The sequence below is a fragment of the Megalobrama amblycephala genome, linkage group LG9 (genome assembly GCF_018812025.1).
Source record: "Megalobrama amblycephala isolate DHTTF-2021 linkage group LG9, ASM1881202v1, whole genome shotgun sequence".
NCBI lineage: Eukaryota > Metazoa > Chordata > Actinopteri > Cypriniformes > Xenocyprididae > Megalobrama > Megalobrama amblycephala.
In genome coordinates this window covers 23,727,010-23,743,001 of record NC_063052.1, presented here as the reverse complement: position 1 = coordinate 23,743,001, position 15,992 = coordinate 23,727,010, and the positions used below count along the sequence as shown (strand labels likewise).

Sequence of the window (15,992 nt, the reverse complement as noted above, 5' to 3'; positions counted from 1 at the left end):
CAGAAGAGTATGCAAGCTTTGGGACATAGTACCTTATCATAATTGCGTCTTTAACAGACGTTATGTTGCTTAGTTACGCAACCTGTAACTGTTTAAACTACCCTGTCAATCATCTTGTCACAGTTAAAATCCTCCACATTTAATTAAATTTAATTTCCTACATTTCGGAGAGAAATGTAGTCGCACGTTTATCTGCCAGTCATAGGTCTTTCATGCTGAGAACAATCCTCATCTTTGCATAATGATGCATTTAAAAGTTAATGACCAAACGCATCATTATAAAAGTTCACAATACTGTTGCAGATGAAATATAATGTGGATAACATTTAATAAATATCTTTTCGTCAGGTTAGATACTGATTATTAATCACTCAAGCCCCTTTATCTTAACCGCTCTGCTTAACCGTCGGTCTCGCACATCCATCATGTTTGTAGTTTTTAACACTTTTATTCGTATTTGTAGTTCTAATCAAATCCTCGTCCACAGCGCAATGTGTTATGGGCAATATTAGCCGTTAGAGTGTGCACGGATCTGCACTTCGAATTCTAACTAGAAAAAAAGTAGACCATCTGAGTATCTTTGGAATACTTATTTCAACATACTACGATTTGGGACATACTAATTATTATTTTGAATACTATTTAGGATGGATAGTATGTGAATTGGGACGCTAGGGCTGGGCGATATATCGCATGCGATTGTCACGCGCATTTCGTCAGTAAAGCCGGTTCCCTGATTGCCGCTAAATCGCCATCACCTGCTTTCAGATGGAGCGGCATTTAATAGACAGAGCCGTAGATCACTGATAAGCCACGCAATATCGCATTCATATCGCAGATGAATCGCCTTCGATAATGGCTTTACTGACGAAATGCGCGTGACAGTCGCATGCGATATATCGCCCAGCCCTATGGGACGCAGCAATACATTATGTGTTTGCTCCATCCATGCATTAAATGCGCGTCCTTGAATAAGCGGGGTTTTACGTCCACTGCTCAGGTAATGTCAATGGTATGACCCATTTCCGTAAAATTAATATTTAACAACCCAAGCTTTATCATTTGTTTATCATTATTATCTCTATTTTTTTATTTGTTGAACATCAATTAAATTTTTACCATTAAATTGGTTTGGAAGTTTTTTGTTTTTACTAATTCGGGGTACAGACACAGTCTCTATGTGATAATATCTAGGTGTGAGAGTTTCTATGTTTTGAGAATTATCTGACTTCTGTAACGTGAGGCAGCTAGCAGACGGTTGGTTTAGCCAGTTTGTCTGCTGCTTTTTCCTGTCCTGGGACCAAGTTTGTCATGTTTCAGCTCTAAGACTATGTGCCATATTACTAGAGAGAAGAGCAGCACCATCCCGGGACGGATGAATACCATCTCTTTTCAACAGGTCAGGTCTGCCCCAAAAACTTTTCCAATTGTCTATGAAACCTATATTATTCTGCGGACACCACTTAGACAGCCAGCCATTGAGTGAAGATAATCTGCTAGCTATCTCATCACTCCGATGAACAGGAAGAGGGCCAGAGCAAATTACTTCTCCTGACATTGTACTTGCGAGTTCACACACCTCTTTAATGTTAATTTTAGTGATCTCCGACAGGCGAAGTCAAACATCATTTGTGCCAACGTGAATAATAATTTTAGAGTATTTACGATTAACATTAGCCAGCACTTTTAAATTTGCTTTGATGTCAGGTGCTCTGGCTCCTGGCAAACGTGACTATGGTGGCTGGTGTCGCTATTTTCACGTTCCGTGTAATAGAATTGCCAATAACTAGGGCACTTTCAACAGGATTCTCAGTGGGTGCGTCACTGAGTGGGGAGAACCTGTTTGATGTTCTTATTGGAACAGAAGAGTGGTGTTTTCCGCGGCTAGGCCGCCTCACTGTTACCCAAGTGCCCTGCTGCGCGGGCTCTACAGCCGGAACCGAACAATGTACAGAGTTCACTAAGCTAGTCGCATCCAAAACAGTATCTGAAGCCCCTGCATTCTTACTATCCTCGATTAAAGTTTGGATGCGTGTCTCTAATTCTGAGATTCTCTCTGTCAGCCTATTTCCCTACATTTATGTAAATCCCTCGTCGCTGACAGAGAGGGCTATGCTGAACATGTGACAGATGGAACAGGAGATGATGCTGGGAGAGGATGACATGACTCACTGTGTTTGTAGACTGATTCGAGTTACCACAGCTGTTTGTTGAACGCGTTGAAAAAGGAGCGCGCAAGAGACTAATGACGCTAACTATTAACAAGCTAGCGAGATGCACACGCTTTGTAACAGCGATTTAGATTCAAAGATTACAAGCTAGCGACGTCAGATTAATGTGGTAGGCAATAGTATATATAAAGTAATAATAATATGAGCAAGAATGAATAAAAGTACGAGATTCAATAAAAGTAAGAGAAAACAAAGCTATACGGAGACACAAACCACTCTGAGTAGCAAGGCAGAGGCAGCGAGGCAGACGAGCAATCGAGCAGCGAGCAATCCTGTTAGTAAGTGACCAGCCTACTCCTAAGCTGATAGAGATGGGAACCCAGCAACCACCTGAGCAAGTATCATCAATTAGTCTCATACTCACAGTAAAACAAACAATAGACCATATTGCTGCTGTATAGACAAAACTGCATAAAGATCCAGCTTATGCTTGGACTCCACCAGATTATAAACAAACATGACGCTTAGTAGTAACTGTATTGATGGTTCTTTTAATGTGCCTCAGACACACAAACATCTGAATCAACCACACACATTTAGCATTGCTAATAAACATTGCTCTTGAAAATGAATGTGTCATTGAGTAATACCACTAAATATGGTGGACGCCGATAAAGCGCAATGTTTTTATCACTTTAACTGTTTTCATATCCATGCTAAACAGCGTATAAAATAGCGGTAACAAAAATAGACCGCTGCTGTATAAACCATGCAGTCAAATAGCTGCTTGCTTCAGTGATACACTCATGCATCTGTTGACATGATGCTAGTTTAAAACTTGTAAAGATAGCTCAATTTAGTTATATAGTTGATAACTGGACCACACAAAGATGTTGATTCAGATGCCATCTGAAAGCGTGCTGCAGACTTCTAACAGCTAACAGCAAACAATGCCAAATATATGAATGTTTGAGCAGCAAGCTGTACATAGCTGTGCTATGTAGATAATGATGAGATCGCTACCAAATGAGTTAAAGACCCACCAGCCTGCATCGTCAAGAGTTTCAAGACAGAACAAGGTAATTCCCATTCAGTCAGTCACGTTCAACGTTACTTCAGTATGGACATATTTGGTCTCACTTGGGAGCTTCAATCACCTCTGAATAGTAAGAAAATGGGCCAATGAAGATTGCAGAGTGAGATTTGCATGGCAAGCCACTCCTCCCGGACATATGGGTATATAAGCTGGCCGGCAGACGAGATTGCGGTTGTGGATGGTTCATGCTCTCACTGTGAGAGCATGACCATGTTGACATTGCAGCGGTGACTCTCCTTCTTTGCGAAGGTACGAGTCCCCTCTGCTGTTACCCAGCCTACTGGCTCTGCTCTGGTTAACACTTTGGGAGAACTGATGGTTACAGTGGAAGCACTTCCGCCGGGCCGGTCCCCACGGACCTCCCACTCCTCTAGTGTGCCTTGTGCCGTCGAGCTGCCGAATGAAGATCAGATGTCGATAGCTGCATCGGAACACGGGCTGTTGTCCTCAGGACTAGAGCCCTGCATTTCTGGCCGAGCCAGAAATTTTCACGTCATAGCTCAGAGGCGGGCCGGCCTCGGGTCTGTTTTAGGCTTCTCCTTCTTTTAATACTGTGGACATCCATTAATTAAAATGAACCATGAGAAGCTGATGATGGTGAAACAAACAATTTATACATAGATATAGTGCTGCGCTGGTGGAAACAACATGAGACCATAGCTGCGTCTCATTTTGGAGGTTGCGCTCGTGCGTCCCCATGTTTAGTGTAGCAGCGGGTGCGCCTTCAGCGCAGCAGCTGGAAGAGTGAGAAAGGAGGACTGGAAACTGTATTAAAACTAGCCATGTTCATTTTGGTGTGACCCATTAAAAATACCGAAATGTATTTTTCAACGCTTTAGTTTTATATATGCGCAAATACAGCATATAAAACAACAAAATATGAGTATTCACACATCACGCAACTGCATCGCTTGAATGTAGAAATTGCGCCGGCGCCTTGCACACATACACAACAAAGCCTGTCAGTTCTCGCATTTCTAACTTGACATCACAGCCTGTTTATTATCAAAATAAAATAGTCAATCAATGTTACACTGCTCAGTGTATATATAGGCTAATCTGTACAATCTGTGGCGTTCAGCGCTATACCATCGACTCACTTGCAAAGCACATATGTGAAGGATGTAGTATTGTTGGAATGTGAGAGAAGTACAAAGCCTATAATTTACATATTAAATAATAGTTTAGCATTCAAATACATTGCGAAAATGGAAACTTTTGGATTTGTGCCGAATTGGAGAGGTAGGCGACATGTTTTATTTTTCGTTATGGTTTTGTTCTGAATAGGCTACCGTTCATAGGATTTGTTGTCTATAGCTATATATTTATAGTTTGTTTTCTTTTTAAACCATCTAACCGATAGTATTAATTGGTCAAACTTTCTTGGTTAACAGTAAACCAGTCAATTATGAGCATCCCTAATTAAAACTTTCCAGTGTGGATGCCTTGCTTTTTCTCCATGATTCTCTTTCTCTATATGAGAGTGTTCTTCTGGCTGTAGCATGTTGTCTCATTTTTCGTTTGAAAATAATAATGACCATGTTCTGTGGTGAAGCCTTGATTTTTGATCCATAGCTAGGTATAAGGTAAGACAACCTGCAAGTTTTTTTTTTTTTTAATTTATAGCCAGTTTTGTTTTTTCCCGCACGCTGTTGCGAATAGCAGAGCAACCCGCCTCAGCTTGTCAAAATTGCTTTTTACTGTTATAGTGCAAATAAATATTTAAACTAACATTGTGATATGTTTATATTAGTGTTTTATATCTATGGCTTTTACTGTAGGTAAGACAAGTGTTGATTTGAGAGTCTAAATCAATCAAACATTGTCAACTCACTGTCTGCCACTGCAGTCGTCACTTTAAGAAAGTCGCACTGAAGTGATGTCATCTCCCTCTTTTCGATTGATTGGCTAGAGGAGGAGCTGTCAATCTAGAACTAGTGGACCAATGGTTATGCTTGAGCCCGCCCTAATTTACATGAAACTCAAACTGCAACATTTGGAAAAGCAAGAGCAGAACATGGAAAGAAGAGCAAAGAGAAAAACAGCATAAGGACACATAAACAAAAGTTTAAGATTTGTGCAATATAATTTTTAATGTGTTTAAAGTTTTGATTCATGCTTATTTTTTTAAATGCATTTTTAATTTTTCTATTCACACCTATTATATTTTTATCCGTGACCACGTTCTTTGCCATTCTGATCATTTTGAATTATTTGTTTCAGTTTGTGAAATGTATTTTTATATGTGTTTTTACATTTTTGATTCATGCTTATTATTTTTTGATCCACGACCGCAATACTTTAGGTGGGAATCTAACTCCATAGACCTTAGAAAGAAAATAATTGCTTTACACCAGAAAGGTGAAGGCTACAAGAAGATCAGCAAAGCTTTACTCAGTCAGAATACTGCAGCAAAAGTGGTACAAAACTTTTAAAAAGATGGAACTGCAACCATCTCACAGAGAAGTCCAGGTCGTCCACGGTAGTCAACACCTCGACAGGAGCGTCTTCTGATGAGAAGGGTTGAAGAAAATCGGCATACAAGTTCACTGCAGTCTAAAGAAGTAGAAAGCCAAACTGGGGTGACTATTTCCCGTGACACAATACAGCGTACACTGCAGAGGAATGGCATGCATGGGTACCGTCCATGAAAGAAGCCTCTCCTAAAGCCCAGGCACAAAAAAAACCCTAGAGTTTGCCAGGGCCCATGCTGACAAAGATGAAGATTACTGGGACTTTATACTCTGGAGTGATGAGACCAAGAGAAATGTTTTTGGAACTGATGGCTTCAAAACTGTATGGCATTGCAAAGGTGAGGAATACAAAGAAAAATGCATGGTGCCTACAGTGAAACATGGTGGTGGCACTGTCCTTATGTGGGGCTGCATGAGTGCTGCTGGTGTCGGGGAACTGCATTTCATTGATGGCATCATGAATTCACAGATGTACTGCTCTATACTGAAAGAGAAGATGCTACCATCACTCCGTGCCCTTGGTCGTCGTGCACTTTTCCAACATGACAATGATCCTAGGCCCCGGGGCCTACGCAAATACACAAAGGACAAGGAGCAGGTCTTGATGGTTGCGCCTTACTGCCTCACCCAGACTTGATTTTCAGACCTTATACTTCTCCTGACAGCCCATCCCTGGTGGATTCCCTGAAGAAGGACCTTCTTTCTCAGGGATGGGGTACCATATGACACTCAAGCCAGAGCTCCCTCTACAAGGTGAGCTTATGCTTTGAAGTGGAGTCTGTTCACTGAGTAGTGTTCTTCTCAGCAGGAAGACCTCTGGCAATGCCCGATCAGCTCTGTGCTGTGATGGCATGTCACTCGGAAAGCATGACCTGATCATCCAGTTCCTGAGAGGTGTCAGGAGGCTAAATCCTCCCAGTCTGCACCATATCCCCTCTTGGGACCTCTCTGTGGTCTTTTCTAGTCTGCAAAGAGCTCCCTTTGAGCCACTCTTCTGTGCAGTCAGTTGAGCTTAAGATTCTGTCTCTAAAGACAGTGCTCCTGACTGCGCTCACTTCCATTAAAAGGGTGGGGAACCTGTAGAAAGCATTTTCGGTCAGCGAATCACACCTTGAGTTGGGGCAGCCTCTTCTCACATGACCTTGAGACCCTGGCCTGGATACATGCGCAAAGTTCCCACCACTCCTTTTTGGGACCAGGTGGTGAGCTTGCAAGCGCTGCCCTTGAAGAAGGCAGACCCAGCCCAACACATGGACAACAGGTAATGTGCGGGAGGGCTGGCTCGGTGTCTCACTTACAGCGCCATTCCCCTCTAAAGGGGGGATATCAGCACATTCTTTGCTCTTCAGGTAAATCAGATGAGAGCTTACCAGCATCTGTGTCTCCAACACTTGTAATATAGTAACGTAGTGGCTGTGACACTTTCCATAGGGACTCTAATACATCAGTATTAATGTAAAATTGAACATGACTGATTGAATAGGAAAGTCTTGGTTACAGATGAAACCTTTGTTCCCTAAAGGAATGAGGGTTTTACTCATTCAGGTTTATGCTATGGAGCTGATACAGGGATGCTGGCCATTTAGCAGGATGGTTCAGGGTTGTGGCAGGAGGGATGTAATGTTTCTGTTCCATCCTGCCACAACCCTAAACCATTCTACTAAATGGCTGGGATCCCTGTCTCAGCTCCTTAGCATAAACCAGAATTATCTGCCAGCCAGCTTATATACCCATGTCAGGGAGGAGTGGCTCGGTATGCAAATCTCATTTGCCAATCCTCATTGGCCCATTTTCTTACTAATCAGAGGTGATTGGGAATCAGAAGTGAGACCCCAATACGTCAGTATTGACTTAACATCTCCATTCCCTCCTTTAGGCAACGAGGGTTACATCAGTAACCGATATGTTTTTCAAAATGGAAAACTGCACTTAATTAATCTTAGAGAGACAACTGAGATGGGTTTTGTTAAATTGGTACCTTTTAAATTCTGTACCCTTTAAAAATGAATATAATGTCTTGTATTTTAAATATTTTTTTCTATAAAACAGTATCACATTTCAATAATATGCTCTGGTCAAGCTCAGGCACCGAAATTATTTACAAATAATTTACACAGTGGCAAGACAATTATCAAGATGTCTAAGAGTAATTAAACAACTTAAAGAGTTAGTTCACCCAAAAATGAAAATTATGTCATTTATTACTTACCCTCATTCCGTTCCACACCCATAAGACCTTCGTTAATCTTCGGAACACAAATTAAGATATTTTAGTTGAAATCTGATGGCTCCGTGAGGCCTCCATAGGGAGCAATGACACTTCCTCTCTCAAGATCCATAAAGGTACTAAAAACATATTTAAATCGATTCATGTGAGTACAGTGGTTCAATATTAATATTATAAAGCGACGAGAGTATTTTTGGTGTACCAAAAAAACCCAAAATAACGACTTATTTAGTGATAGCTGATTTCAAAACACTGCTTCAGGAAGCATCGGATCATAAATGAATCAGTGTGTCGAATCTGCTGTTCGGAGTGCCAAAGTCACGTGATTTCAGCCGTTGGCAGTTTGACACGCGATCTGAATCATGATTCGGATTCAATTATTTTATTATTTTTCAAATGAAGTCTCTTATGCTTAACAAGCATGCTTTTCTTTGATCAAAATACAGTAATACTTTAATATTGTGAAATATTACAGGTTTCGCAAGTTTCTGACACTTGACAACACACACAATCTATGCGTTTTGTGCTTGGGCCAGGAAATGGTGGATGTAATGGAGGAGGGCGAGGATAGTTTTTTTTACTGAGCCCTCTCATCCTGCCTGCCCCGCATACGGGGAGCTATTAGATGTTATGACCCACACCACAACCATATTTGATCTGGTATGTGGAGGCGTGAGAAACAGAAAGTTGTTTGTGTGAGACTCGATGAGTGGTTCCTGTCAGTCCATAATCGTCCTTCCCCCATGAGCCTTCAGTTTCCTTCCCGAACTCCACACAGAGGTGCAGAAGTCATGGAAGAAACCATATTTAGCCATTTAGAACATTTATCCATTCCAACATTCGAATTATGCGAATTATGGAGGGGTTGTGTGAGCGAGGATGTGAGGATGCCTCCTGTTGAAGAGACACTTGTGAGCTATCTCTCACAGGGTGAATCATTCTCTCTGAAGGCTCTGGCCATTCCATCTAAGCTGCTACAAACCATTTCATGCTTTAATGACAGGGCATATCCGGCAGCGGTTCAGGCTGGTGGTGTTTTGCACACTATGGCTGTGTTGGAGGCCTACCAGGCGGATCTGCTGAAAGATCTAGATCAGCAGAAGGGGTTGTCTCCTGAAGCCGTCGCTGAACTGCACCGCACTACAGACTTAGCCCTCTGTGCTACCAAACAAACAGCCGCCGCTATTGGTCATTCAATGGCAGCAATGGTGGTGACGGAGAGACACCTGTGGCTGAACCTGGTGGACATCAGGTAGGAGGAGAAAAATGTTCTCCTTGATGCTTGGTCTCGCCCTCTGAGCTTTTCAACACATCTGTAGAGACGGTGGTCGAGAGGTTTTAGAGAGGCGAGGGTGCAGTCAGCGGCATTCAAGAAGTACCCCATGTCCTATGTCGATCCAAATCCCATGTTGATCCAAATCTCACGCCAATATCTCTGGAGGCGTGGCCAGAGAAAGAGCATGGCCACTCATGCTCCTCATCAGAGGAGTAGACCTCAGAGGAGGTGTGATGCCAGGAGAAAAAGACAAGACTTGAGGGAGGCTATTAATAGGAAGCGGTTCTGTAAGGAAGATCAAATCTGAGGAGAGATAATATTGTTTAAAATTGAATTCCTCCTTGTTATTTTGCACTCTTTCTTTAGATGAGTGATAGGAGTCTTGTTGGATCCTGGAGAAACACAAGCAGGGAGGGAGCGCTCTTCCCCAATTGTTCTAGGATAGTTAAGCAGAGCTGGTGCTCCCCTGTGGCTCCCCAAGGGGTTGAGTTTGATGGCGAAAATCCTTGGCAACTATTTTTGCAACCTTACGTATGAAAGTTAGGGTTACATTCTTCCCCTGGAAGTAGTGGTAATATCTCCCTTTGGTGAATACTTCCTAAGGGCTGTGTCATGCAAAAGAAGCTTAAAAATAACGTGTGTGTCAGGCCTAATTTTAGGACTCCTAAATTTTTGCTCTAAAAGTATTTCACAAAGCATTTTAGCACTAAAACTAGCTCCTAAATCTGTGAAGTCAAGAGGACTCTTAAGTCACTAAGACCAAATCACAAACAATCCTAATGGCCATTGCTGCCAATCTGCCTCAGCAATCCACACAAAGAAACTGTATGCATAGAGGCATTGGGCGGTAGAGCTTTGGGTGCTGAATGTTTTCTTCATAAATGCAATTCATATTTTGATTTATAGATTTGAATCTAAGATAAAACGGCAAAATAAATCTTTAATAAATAAATAAATAATATCCCTTTACCTGCGGCTGTTTTCACGAGTTCACACTTACAAATGATCGAATAGAGGGAAAAAAAATTTAATAAGCGTATTTGGCCTGCTGGCCAAGGGGATCAAGGGCTCCGAGCTTGGAATTTAGCCCAAACCCAGAGTTCTCCCCTGCCAAAAGTGAGGAACAGGGTGGCGGATGGATGCAGAAAACTGCTGAGGAAACTATAGGTGAATTGGCTCTCGTCTGTGTATATATGCCTCCTCTTGAGCTGATTAGATAGACCGTTGGAACGTGCTTCTCCCAAACTTTATGAAACATAATTTGTCGCTTGAATTCTGCAGTCTCTCGAGACGAAGACATGTAAGGGGCTGACAATTAGCTGAACATATACTAGTTTAATTAGTGACACTTAGCCTACATTTTAAAACCTTTATTTGAATATGGCAACATTTTTATTTTAAAATATTTATTTGAATATGGCATCATTTGCATTTTGAAACCTTTATTTGAATCTGGAAACATGATACTTATGATACAATATTTCTATGATTAAATCGCTGACAGAGACTCCTCCCTCATCAGCCATTCATTGTGGGCAAAGTTAGTAAGCGTGTTCACATCATCCATAGCAACAAGGTCAACCCCGCCCTTACTCTTAGCTTAAGTCCTCTCTCTATTCATTAGTAAAAGTTGCTCTCAGCAGCTTTGTGAATAGGTTTTAAGAGAAAACTCTTAGCTAAGAACTTTTACTGCTATTAAGGAGAACTCTTAGTGGTAAGATAAAATGTTTTGTGAATACGGCCCCAGTTTAATATTTTATTGGACAATATTATATAGTAATCATGGATAAAATTGGCGCGTAAAAATATCATAGTATGAGTGACCCACTAGTTCACACTATCGATTATAGTCTAGTAAGTAACCTTTACATTTGACCTTGTGATATTAACCCCACTGTCATGTACCGCATCCCCCACCACCATAACCTCTCTCTCTCATTCCCTCCCTCCCACTGTCTCTTTCTCTCTTTTTCTCTCACCGTAGTGTTAAATATAGTCACTCTACTCTTGTTGCTGTAACTGACCACACTCTCAGCATCACTCAATACCGTTACGGGAACAAGGAATTGTAGCGCTCATATTTGGTTTGGTCTGGTCCTCTCCTCTCTGTCGAGTGGAGAGGGAGTGGAAGGATGCACAAGATCATGGGAGTAGAAGACTTTGAGCTGGATTGGTGCTATGAGCAGTATGCCGATGGTAAAGCCACTGTGTGAGTTTGTGTATGTGTGTGTTTGCGTTTTATGCACTTTTAGCATCTCTTTGAGTAGTTACAGCTTTCATTTTTTATTATCAGGGGCATTTGTGTTGATTTTGAGGTGTTTAGATTGCGTTTTGTGGGATACTTTTATCTGTAAATGTTTTGGATGAGGTTTGGAAGTGCTTTAAAGCTTATTACATTCTCCTTTTTACTCTCTGTTTCCTTTTTGAGTATAGCCTAAGGCCTCTGGATATGTGTGTGTGTGTGTGTGTGTGTGTGTGAGAGAGAGAATGAGAGAGAGAGAGAGAGAGAAAGGACGGCATAGTTGTCTTATTGTTTGCTCTGTCTAGAGTCATTTCCTTTTCTGACAGTATGTCCTCATAAAACCTTTCTTTCTCGTTCTCATCTCTTTCTCACATTCATCTCACACATAGACGATTTGTTATTCAAATTCATTCAATCAGGTTTCACTTGACCTTACTGTATATTACTGTATTTTACATATTGAATTTTACCTTCTATAGTATATTGTATAATATACAGCTCCAAGATGTAGTATTTCTTCTGGCAAAAAAAGTTCCTTCTGCATACCCACATCTTGTACATTGAATTTAGTATTGAATTTTTCATTAAAAATATGTTGGACAGTTTACATTTTAATTTGATCTCTTATTACTTTTTTTTTTTATGCATACTTCTGTGCGTGTATGTCTCTGTGTGACTGTAAGAGTGTGATGTAACAGTAATTGTGGCTGATCTGATTCTGGCTGACTGTGGATGGGGTTGCTGGGTAACAGCACCATGGAAACAGTCACCGGGACAATCACGCATGATTTGTCATTGATGTTATTGTAAGAGCATGATGGTGCGAGGTCAGCAAGCCATAGCTTTTTCCTCCTCCTCTTTATCTACTTAAATTCACATTAGATGTCTGTAAGCTTAAGAGTTATGTCAGGATTTTTTTTTAAGGTTAAGTCAATGTAAGATCTTCATTGTATTGAACTCATGTCTGATGTGCTCAAGTGCTTTGTTAACAGGTTTTTCTACACTCTTTCGGTCTATTTCAGTGCTATGTGCTGAGCGAGTGAGCCAGATGACTAAGACCTACAATGACATTGATGCTGTCACAAGACTTCTGGAGGAGGTGAAAATTAAAAAACAAAATATGTGTATTTATTATGATGCTAGAGTTTGGGGTCAGTAAGACTTTTTAAAAAGGAAATTAATACTTTTATTCAGCAAGGATGCATTAAATTGATCAAAAGTGACACTAAAGACATTTATAAAATGACAAAAATTATATTTTAAATAAATGCTGTTCTTTTGAACTTTCAAATCATCAAAGAATCCTGAAAAAGTTTCCACAAAAACACTAAGCAGCATAACATTGATAATAATAAGAAATGTTTCTTGAGCACCAAGTCATCATATTAGAATGATTTCTGAATGATCATGTGACACTAAAGACTGGAGTAATGGCTGCTGAATCCATAACAAGAAAAAAATTCATTTTAAAATATATTCACTTTAAAACATATTCAATAATAGAAAACAGTTATTTTAAATTGTAATAATAATGAACAGTATTACTGTTTTAGTGTTTTACTTTATATTTGATCAAATAAATCCCGCCTTTCAAAAGCACTTTTAACAAAACAAGTCTTACCAACTCCGAACTTTTGAATGGTAGTGTATTTGAGAATCTTTTCTTCAACTCTACAGAAAGAGCGAGATCTGGAGCTCGCTGCCCGCATCGGTCAGTCCCTCCTGAAGAAGAACCGCATACTGTCGGAGCAAAATGAATACCTGGAGGAACAAGTGGCCACCATCAGGGAAGAGGTACATAAACAGATTCATTACAATGTGTCTCTGGTTCTAAAAATTAGTTGCCCCTTGCAGAAGTGCTGCAACTTCTTGTTCAGTGTATTTGCCTCTAGATTTCAGAAGCTTTCTTGTTGTTTCAGCTCAGTAACAGTCTGTTAAACTATTAGGCTAATTGTGATTGCTCATTATTACTATGTTCAAGTAATGATGAAGTTATGAGCAATGAGTAATTTTTTTTTTGTCATTTAATTTAATTTTGTTGATTTGATTGTACCGCAGGTGGCTCAACTGCATCATGAGTTAAATCTAAAAGACGAGCTCCTGCAGTTCTACACTAATGCAGTGGAGGAGACTGAAGAGGGGTCTGGATCACCCACGTCAGTCCACTGTTTTATAACACTGTTCTCATTTATCTCTCGCTCAAGGCTAGTGGAGCCAGTTCTTTTGGTTTCAGTTAGGATATTTTTAGCTCAGGTGTTTTTTTTCAGGGCTTTTCAGCTGTAGTTAAATTTATAATGTGCAACTGAACAATCATTTTGTTATAACACTTGTTATTTCTGCTGAATGAGACAGCCCAAAGTTCTTCAATAAAACTAAAGGAAGCAGAATTGTAATATTTCAATGTGATTTCATATTTATATTTCTTTTGTTTTGGGTTCAGGGGTCAACAGGGAAGGGCAGGAGTTTCTGCTTGTAGCGGTTCATCTTTGGATATTCTGCAGCAAAAACTTCGAGAGCTTGAGGAGGAAAATCTTTCTCTCAGATCAGAGGTACAAGCATGTAATATATACATGTACATACATACATACACACAAACACTCAGGTTTGTTTTGCTATCAAAGTGAGGACATTCCATAGGCGTAATGGTTTTTATAGTGAACAAACTGTACATTCTATCCCCCTACACTACCCCTACTTCTAAACCTACCCATCACAGACAACATTCTGCATTTTTACATTTTTTAATGAAACATTTAGTATGTTTTAAAAGCTATTGCAAATATGAGGACTCATGAAATGTCATCATATTTCATGTTTACAGTACGTCGTAATACCAGTATAATACCCATGTTGTTATACAAATTTGTGTCCTCATAAATCACAAAAGCGCACACACACACACAGGTTTGTTTTTGTGAATTGGGAGGACACTCCATAGGCGTAATGGTTTTTATACTGTACAAACCGTATTTTCTATCGCCCTACACTACCCCTACTCCTAAACCTACGCATCACAGCACATTTCTACTTTCTCACTAAAACTCATTATGTATGATTTATAAGTCTTTTGAAAAATGGGGACATGGGGTAATGTCCTCATAAGTCACCCTCTCCTTGTAATACCTATATCATACCCATGTCATTATACAAATTTATGTCCTGATATGTCACAAAAACACGTGCACACACACACACACATACACAGACACACACATTACCGTTCAAAAGTTTAGGGTCGGTAAGATTTTTAAAATGTTTCTAAATGTTGTTATGTTCAATAATGTTGCATTTATACTGTATAAAATACAGTAAAAACAGTAATATTGTGAAATATTATTACAATTTAAAATAAGTGTTTTCTATTTTAATATATTTTTAAAAATGCAACTTATTTCTGTGATGGCAAAGCTGAATTTTCACCATCATTGCTCTATCATTATCCTTCAGAAATCATGATTCTAATATGTTGATTTGGTGTTCAAAAAACATTTCTTATTATTATTGTTAAAAATAGTTGTGCTTTTTTATTATTGGGATATACAGTATATAGACATTTTGGCCTACAGCAGTGTGTGTCAATGTGTGTGAGCAATGTTCCCAATTTTTTCTTTGAATAGAAAAAATTATTGATTTCTGTTGTGCATGCATGCTGCGATCACGCTAGATTGTGAATCCTACTAAATATCTTTAACCCCCGTTAGTCAGAATTGTTCTGATCTCACAGTGAACTACCAGCAAATGATCAATAATTGTTTCACTTATAGGGTGATATTTCATGTTTCTGGGGTTTAATGATTCCACCATAAAAAGACTGTAAATCACTTTTCTTTTGGTAAATCTTTGACAACATTTGATGTATTTAGAATATATTTGCTTAAAGGTTCTTAGAAATTACACAGAACAATATGAAACAGTTTATGCTTTTACATAATTTTTACACTTCATATTTAAGTAGTACCCGCCTCTCTTTCTTATCCTTAGGCGAGTCATCTGAAATCTGAGACAGAGTCATATGAGGAGAAAGAACAGCAGCTGGTGAATGACTGCGTCAGAGAGCTAAGTGAGTGAAACTCTGGCTTAAGTGGAGGTTTAGAGCTCTGTATTTTAACAAAACAAAAATAAATCCAACCTTTCTCCTCATACAGGGCAGTCCAGCATCCAGATCTCAAGTATAGCTGAAGAGCTGGCCAAAAAGACAGAAGATGCCTCTCGCCAACAGGAGGAAATCACACACTTACTCTCTCAGATAGTGGACCTGCAGAAAAAAGCCAAAACTGTATGAGTCGTTTGCGTCTTTCACTTTATTGGAGAATGAATTACAAAATATATGAGATAAATATGTTCTGAGATTTAAATGTGTATGTGTGTTTGTGAATGTTTTTGACAGTTTGCCATTGAGAATGAAGAACTTTCTCAGCACCTTTTGGCAGCTAAAGATGCTCAGAGACAGCTCACAACCGAGGTACTTTACTTCAAACATATTAAATCAGTATTCCATGTATTTAA

General features: G+C 39.7%; 1 protein-coding gene across 5 annotated transcripts in view; it reads left to right on the top strand.

Annotated features, from left to right (window-relative positions):
* Positions 1 to 15,992, top strand: part of trak1b (trafficking protein, kinesin binding 1b) — a 30,618-nt gene that overhangs the window by 5,534 nt on the left and 9,092 nt on the right. For 3 of the 5 annotated variants that reach the window (XM_048202215.1, XM_048202213.1, XM_048202214.1), the window contains 7 exons: positions 12,509 to 12,585; positions 13,164 to 13,280; positions 13,545 to 13,642; positions 13,927 to 14,035; positions 15,468 to 15,546; positions 15,632 to 15,762; positions 15,874 to 15,948. In XM_048202215.1, the coding sequence (XP_048058172.1) occupies positions 12,535 to 12,585; positions 13,164 to 13,280; positions 13,545 to 13,642; positions 13,927 to 14,035; positions 15,468 to 15,546; positions 15,632 to 15,762; positions 15,874 to 15,948 (660 nt within the window). In that variant the 5' untranslated portion in view covers positions 12,509 to 12,534. Of the gene's footprint in view, positions 1 to 11,244; positions 11,454 to 12,508; positions 12,586 to 13,163; positions 13,281 to 13,544; positions 13,643 to 13,926; positions 14,036 to 15,467; positions 15,547 to 15,631; positions 15,763 to 15,873; positions 15,949 to 15,992 lie in introns of those variants that run through there. The other 2 variants (XM_048202211.1, XM_048202212.1) reach the window with 2 other exon arrangements.